The 7,853-nt window shown below is 31.1% G+C and overlaps 1 protein-coding gene across 1 annotated transcript; it reads left to right on the top strand.

Annotated features, from left to right (window-relative positions):
• The first annotated feature begins 3,003 nt into the window (after positions 1-3,003).
• On the top strand, positions 3,004-5,850 carry LOC129939694 (retinaldehyde-binding protein 1). Its single transcript, XM_056047804.1, has 5 exons — positions 3,004-3,226; positions 3,310-3,555; positions 3,675-3,804; positions 5,400-5,574; positions 5,639-5,850. Exons 1-5 carry the CDS (start codon positions 3,139-3,141, stop codon positions 5,828-5,830), a joined length of 831 nt encoding a protein of 276 aa, XP_055903779.1. The 5' UTR covers positions 3,004-3,138; the 3' UTR covers positions 5,831-5,850.
• The last annotated feature ends 2,003 nt before the right edge of the window (positions 5,851-7,853 follow it).

Here is a 7,853-nt window from a genome sequence, read left to right as displayed (position 1 = left end):
TCACATGTTAATGTTGGTATCATTGCAAACAAATTAAATAAAACCTGTATTGCCATATAAACATTTCCATTTGACTGAAATAAAATATTTTTTTTTAAATAGAAAGCGAGAAGCTTTATATTTATTTATTTGGTATATAATCCATGAAATAATTAGATATTTTAACAAAACTAGATATTAAATGGTGAAATTCAAATAATTAAGTCCAAAAAAATGTATATTTGACATAATTTATGGGTATTATTTTCCCCAAAAAAAAGGAACAAAAAAATCATTGAGCAAAATGTTCTACGGGCAACCCTGCAACCACAGCAGCATCCATTTTGGGTATTTGTTTATATTTTTTTTTGCTTCGAAATGTCCCTTTTGAAAGAACGAATTTGACACTGCTACCAAACTTTAAATAATAAAAAATATGATGATCCATTGCTGTTTTATTATCATGATCTGATCCGGATCAGATCACGGTGATAATAAAACGCGGCTAAAGTAAAAACACTGCTGTTATACTCATAATATGCTGAAATAAAACAAAAAAAACTTCGATGACAATACACTTGTCAGCTGTCAAATTATAACAAAATACAAAATAGATCTATTCGGGCGTTGCGGTTGGACTTACGATATTTGCAATAAAAGAAAATATATAAAAATAATATTACTAAATAAATATTTACAAAAAAAGCAGTATATAATTAAACTAAATCCAAATTCAATTTTTAGAGGTACGATATATGTATTTATTTTTAATTTTTATCGTAATTATTTCCAGTGGAATTAAGTTTTTTTCCTCTAAACCATTGACTAACTTTTGACTCACCAATTTGATATGTTTAAGGTTATAGTCACAAGTGATATCTGTCACAACAAAAATGTGAATATCATTTGTAAGAAATATGACTTAATACGTAAGAATATACATATCTTGAAGGCGTTTTTGTTATGCTTGCTTCTTTAAAAAAATGTTTGATCAAAAAGCTTATGACTTAAAAAAATAAGACATCTCTGAAAACGACCATGGAACGACTGTCACCGTCAATTGGAAGCGTTATGGTCATATGATAACCGTCTTCTTTTTTAGTGCTTTTGCGTGGAGAATATGTGGTTTCAACAAGACGGTGCCACATGCCACACAACTCGAGCGAATAGGTATGGTTTATTCGAAGAGACATTTCATGGCCGCGTAATTTCTCGTCGTGGCGGTATCAACTGTCCATCAACCGATTGAACTTCTCTGGTTTTTATTTTGTGTTCCGTATTTATGCAGGTCAACCTTTAAAGGCCCAACTATAATAGGCATACGCTAGCATATGCGCGCATAAGTAAACGTGCGAATAAAAAGAATCTGAATACGGGTGAACATATGGAGTCTAGAAGCCCAACTATAATAGACTTAACCGAGCTTAAGCCAGCTTAAGGGACCGATCCAATACGCAGCCTTATATGTCACTAACTGTAATAGACGTTCTGCGCAGTTTCGTTAAATTTTGCTAACTTTCGCGCAATTACGCAAGAGGAATTTAAATGACTCGAGCTTAAGCTTGAGCTTAAGCAAATGTCAAATTTTGCAAGTGTCAAATTTGCTTTAGTTACTTGAATCTATTATGGTTACTTTTTGTGCTGACGATAACTTCTGATAACTTTTCGTTCGGTTTTGACATTAGCTTACTTTCGGTTAAGTCTATTATAAATGGGCGGTTGGGCCTTAGCTCCGTTTCGTTCAATTTTTCTCAGTTTCGTTAACTTAAGCACACTTAAGCAAGAGCGATCCCAGTCGCTCGCCGCATAAGTAAAATCTGACATGTAGATACGTGAGCAAAATTGCACTATGACACTTTTGACATGAGCTTATGTTTGCTTATGCCTATTATAGTCAGGCCTTTAACCTTCAGTACTTAAAAACAAACATTCGTCAATTGTTAAATATTTGAATAAAATCAACCAAACGTTTAAAAGGACAATTTTCACTTGATAGAAAATTAAAAATTTTCACCTAATTGGAAGACTTTTGACAGTTAGGCTGATATTGAAAGATCTTCCAATCGTGTATTCCTAGCTTAAGGGTATTTGGAATGTGCTCATCACCTGTCCCAATCAAAAATAACAGCTCACGCTTAGCTATTCCTAAAGTTTCACTTTTAATAAAGAAAATAAAAAACAACATTATCAACATGCGTAGAATATTGATGTGGTAAAGCGGAATAGTATTTTGCGCATCAGTAAAGCCGTAATTATAATTAAGACCTGCAATAATTCAAAAGCAGAAAGAAGATAAGTTTTTATTACTATTTTGTGTTAATAACAAAAATTAATTATCTCAATATCTAAACTTGTCTGAAAGTAGTTATGCAAAATTGATTGTTTGCCAAAAATAAATTCTTTGTTATTTATATTAAACTAATATGTACATGTACTGAAATAATAATTATATTGGAATGAAGTATTTGCACATATTAAACTTTTTAAAAATAATTAATTAATTTGTTAGAACAATTGTTGATGTCTTGAAGATCACTAAGAACACTTGAAAGTTATTACTATAAATTCAAGTTCTTAGTAACGCAACTTAAACACTTTTTGGCAAACAGCGTTTTAGACGAAAGTATTTAACCAAGTTCTTATAATTTAATGAATGTTCGTGATAACAACACCTTTTTTTACCGGCAATGTGATTTTAAACACCAATCGATGATCAGTTATGAAACGACATTGAACTTGAAAGTTGCTGTTATAGCCAAACCAATTTAACCGAAACGTGACAGTAATAAAAAATAATATTGTGTCTCTTGGCTACAAAAATCCAAACTTTATTTAAAAACTTATAAACAGCAATTACACGAAAACAATATTAGATACGTGGTTCTCCATATCCGGACAAAATAAGCCGATTGCGATTCTTGGTGGCTCTCTAACTTCTGTTTATATTTCTCGCTTTTAGTTTTTTTTTACTTTATTTGTCATTCTAAGTTATGTATATAAAAAGCTTAACTTAAGCGTGCAAGGAAAAGTGATAAAAAAAATTCCAAGACTCTAAAAATATTATTTGTTTAAAATCAATCGCATTTCTAAGCACCTTATTTATTAACAAGTTGTCTTTCTTAACGAAAAGTTGACGAACAAGTGAAGTGAGTGTTTAAAATGTCAAAAACTATATTTGATGAAAAGGAATTTGTGTATACAGATGATCAAAAGAAAAAACTTTCCGAATTACGGATATTAGTGGAAGGTGATGTGTGTTATTCATACATTTTGTAATTCTTTTACTCGTTAAAAAAAACTTATCGAAAAGTTATAATTTTAATTTGACAGATTGCAAAGAACTTGAAATCGGCACCGATGACATTTTTCTGTCCAAGTTTCTATATTCAGTACAATGGAATGTTCCAAATGCATATGAAAAAATCCACCGTTACTATGATTTCAAGGCATTATATCCAACTTGGATAGCAAGTCATCCACCAGAAGAGTTTAAGGATCATTTTTTAGTTCACAAATGTAGAAATGTTATGCCAATACCGGACAAAGATGGCAGAGCAATAATGATTATACACGCAGGTAAAAAAATGAGCTTTTCTTCAAGTGAAATATGTAGTGCATGTAATCATACCTTTACACCTACAAAAGTGATTTCGTAAAGTTTTCAAATATAAACATTCTTGTTATTTTTATTTCAGTTGATCTGTTTGATAAGTATCCAAACTATTTTTATGATCTCGTTGAAATGGATGATTTGATAATTGAAGCTTTATTTCTGTTGCCACAAGTTCAAAAATGTGGAATAAATATGGTTTTTGATCTAATGGAGTAAGTACAATTTGTAACTAACATTTTTGTTACAATTTATTCGATCAGTTTACATTTTTTAACATTTCGAAGAATTCTTAAAAACTCGAACAAATATTTTCTCAAACACACACCATTTTTTCTTTCAACAATAGAAAATTGAAGTTTAGTTTTTAGGAAAGGAAAAAAGATTAAGCTTGAATTTACGTTTATCTGCACTTTTAAGTGTACAGGAAAAAAGGATGCAAAATAATGGAATCACACCGACTGGATAGGGAGAGAAGATTAAAAAATTCCGACTATAAAATGCATATTATAGAAACTCGAATGGAGATTATAGTGAAGACAAATATTTGTATCTTTATTATAGCATCTTCGCTTGCGTCAATGGTGGCATAATGTTGCAAGTGTAACAAAAGCTTTATATTTCTTTTTGAATTTTAAATTTTGTTACTATGTTACTTTTAATATATTTTATTGTATTTTATTTCAAGGATTTCGATTAAATTTTCTTTAATTGCGAGTTCGATGCAGCAATATTATTCTTACATTAGTTAAATGCTTTTCATAATTTTAATGCGTTTTTATTATTATAATGAATTCAAAGCACGTTTTAACTCTCATCTCATTGGCCGTCCAAAAATATTTTTTACAATTTTTTAAGTTTAGTTTAGTTTGTTTTAATTATTTCTTTACACTTTCGTTAAGGCTTGCGGTAATACTGTACGGTCAAACAATTACAGTATTTTATAGGAAATAGAAAGAGTTTCCATTCGTGTATTTCATTCCACTTTAAGGTTTTGACATACTTATCTACCGCCCTTTAATTTGGTTGTCATTATGTAGATGCAGGTACATGTAAATACATTTTAAATTCAGTGTTCTATGGCTTATAAATCAAATCTCTCTTGGATAGTTATAAACTGTCAAACTTTGAAATACAGATTAGAGTTGTTGTGAAAAACGAACAGATCCTTTTCCGAACTGTTCCTTTCTGTTTAATTTTAAAAATGATAGTCCATATTTATGTTAAAATACATACTTACAACAGAAAGTAAATAAAGAGCAAGTTTTAGTTGTTGTAAGTTAACAAACAGAACTTATTTCAACCAAAAGTTCTGTCAAAGTGCATTCAACTCTTTTCAGAAAAAGAATGGTCGCGTTCAATTATCCACGGATCTGGATCGGACTCATCTTTTAACACGTCATACAACAACAACTTCGGATTTTGATCTAAAAATAAGTTTTCACTCTTACGGCTTAGTTTAGTCGGTTGGGAGTACAAACTTCAGCGTAAAAGAAAAAGACACTATCTGTATGAAAAACAAACAAACTTAAGAGAAAAAGAGACGAGCATACAATACTGCTGTCAAAAGCATCCGTATAATTTTATTTTCATGGGATGATCTTGGTCCAGATCCGTGGATAATAAAACACTGCTAATATCTCACGCAAGAAAGCGAATCAAATTTTTGTCCCTACTTTTTGACTGAACAATTGAAAAGTCTAGGTTAGCAGTCTTTTTTTAGGAAACCGAGATTCTTTTAAACATGTTTAGGAGCTAGATTCAAAAGAAAAGTAAATTTTTAAAATAATTGTATCCGCTCTTTTTTCAGTGCTACAAAAAACATTATTAAACTAGTTTCACCCTCCAATTCCAAAATGATGAACAAAAAGAATGACGTTCTCCCCAACACAAATCGGACGTGTCATCTTCTACAAAAAGGCTTTCTTATGAACACAGCGACCTCTATGATAATGCCATTTATGGAAAAAAGCTTCAGAGAAACGGTAAAAGTAGTCATCTTTTTTTTCATTTAAATTTATTCAGAATAAGATTTATTTTCCTATAAAGATCTTCCATCATGATGGAAAAAATTTGAAAAAATTCCGTGCTGCCATTGGCGAGGATAACGCACCAGCTATTTATGGAGGCCCTGTCAAGAACACCTTTGATGAGAATCTCATTTGGAATCACATTATGACGAATCGAGAGTACTTGGTGAAATTACAAACCTACAGAAAAGCATCAGCTGTAAAGAAATAAAATGATAAATTAAATGTAAATTGCTTTGTGCTGTGTTGTGTTGTGTGGTATGCGGTGTTTCGATCAACTCTTGATTATTATCATCCTGCCTGATGTGATGGTATAAAAACCAAATGGAGTCTGGCATAATAGTGTATAGCGAGGCTTATGCTATAACAAATTAACCATCCCCTTTATTTATACCTACCTACCACCTTCAGGATAATAACCTGAACCCTTATGTACATTGTACAGTACAATGAAGGTACACCTCCTCCTAAAATTGAGTTGTTATTTATTTTTCCTTCACTGAAGACTTGAGGCGGAAGGCGGAAGCATATTACTCTTAAAATAGGATTAAAGGTAAACCTGTTTGGAAACCCATCGAATTTCGACCACTCTGAACGGCTCGACCCCAACCCCAACCAACGATGGACGATGGACGTACGAAACGTTGAGTCTTGGTTTGGTTTGGGTTGGGATTGGATTGGATTCTTAAAAAAAGATGAAGAAAGAAACTCCTAATCTCTACCACTCAGAAGGGATAACCTAAGTTTATTTGTATTTTTGTTTATGGCTGCTTCATTTGGTTTTATTGGCCTCCTAGGTTATAAAAAGGAGCTAATCTCTGAATTGAATAATTTGCGAGTGTTTTCTCGTTCTATCGTTCGGTTCGGTTTGGTTTGGTTCGTCCGTTATACGAATCCAGTTCAGTGTATTCGTTAAGTGGAAACGGAAACAAAAAATATCCTATTCACATCCGGGATTTTTATGATTTTTCGTGATAAACTTTTACTTTTGCGTCTGTTTTTACTAAAGGTTATTTATTAGGAAGCTATATCTAAATTTATTATGTGTGTTGATTTTGGACCGTTTATATTTAAGTAAATATACCTACCTAGCGTAGGTTTGCAGTTATATTGATATGTATTTGGTCTTAGGATTATCAAAGCAAGATTTCTATACTGTTTTGATGTTAGATTTTATTTGCCTTGTGACTTTTGTGTGATTTTTGTCTTTGTAATAAAATATATCATAATCAGGAATTAAACAAATTGGGTAAGGTTTTTAGGTTATCGTTATAGAGACTTTATTAAAAGAGGTCTTCATCACTTTGATAATAAAATTCTTTTATTTTATTATATGTACGTATAGCTTGGTATTTAAGAGAGCTGAAAATGAACAGTTTAGGGATTTTGTGTTTGTTGATTTTTGGTTATGCCATTTTTCTGAATGGGAATCGGTGAGTGAGTGAGCCATATCTAGATTCGTATGCTCTTTCCCCTTTTTAAGGACTAATTAAAGTGTTTTAAGTGCTGCTGTGAGATTTTTAAGTCATGGAACCATGGGACTAACTATTCTTATCCTCTGTTGATTTTTTAGAAAATTTCTGTGATTTAATGAACTATTACAGTCCAAAATTCTTTCAATCGCATACAAAATAACTTCCTATTTGAAGTTAAAAATCAAAAACTTAACGAAAGAACTTTGGACAGGAACTTTCCAGGAAACCACAAAAGAGTAAATGAATAGAGCTATTGATGTGTTGTTGATTTTGATTTCACCGCTATTCGGTGAAGTCAATAAAACTTTCATCGTTCATCGATCGCATCTCATCGCTTCATTTGAGTGTGAGTTATTTCATGCTATAATTTTTACAGATAAAGGTCTCTCGCACGGAAGAAATAAAAAAAAAATAACATAATTTAACCAATATCATTTTAACAAAATTACAACTTAATGTTTTCAGAAGATATTATTAGAAAATGTTACTTTAAAGACGTAGGCGCAAAATTTTAGACGATTTAGTACGTTGTTAAATCATTTTTAGTATAAAACTAGGGTAGAAAAGGATTTTGATAATTTTAAACGAGTTTAGTATCATACTATCTTTTAACATTTTACTAAAGTTAAAATAACCAAATAGCTACTTTATCTTTTTAGTATCGTACTAAATCTGTATGACATATGTCATTTTTCTCAAATGTGACAGAGTGTTTTAAAATTGATAAATTGTGAAATAAAATTTATTTAAAGATATCAT

The sequence above is a fragment of the Eupeodes corollae genome, chromosome 1 (assembly GCF_945859685.1).
Source record: "Eupeodes corollae chromosome 1, idEupCoro1.1, whole genome shotgun sequence".
Lineage (NCBI taxonomy): Eukaryota > Metazoa > Arthropoda > Insecta > Diptera > Syrphidae > Eupeodes > Eupeodes corollae.
Note: the sequence above shows the minus strand (reverse complement) of the source record. Positions and strands in the feature narration are given on the sequence as shown.

What these genes read in the sequence shown, in the direction of transcription:
- LOC129939694 (XM_056047804.1), top strand. Translation starts at nt 3,139, where the DNA reads ATGTCAAAAACTATATTTGATGAAAAGGAATTTGTGTATACAGATGAT. An exon ending in ATGGTTTTTGATCTAATGGA is followed by an intron (nt 3,805 to 5,399) that starts GTAAGTACAATT and finishes CTCTTTTTTCAG; the next exon opens with TGCTACAAAAAACATTATTA. An exon ending in AAAAAAGCTTCAGAGAAACG is followed by an intron (nt 5,575 to 5,638) that starts GTAAAAGTAGTC and finishes TTTCCTATAAAG; the next exon opens with ATCTTCCATCATGATGGAAA.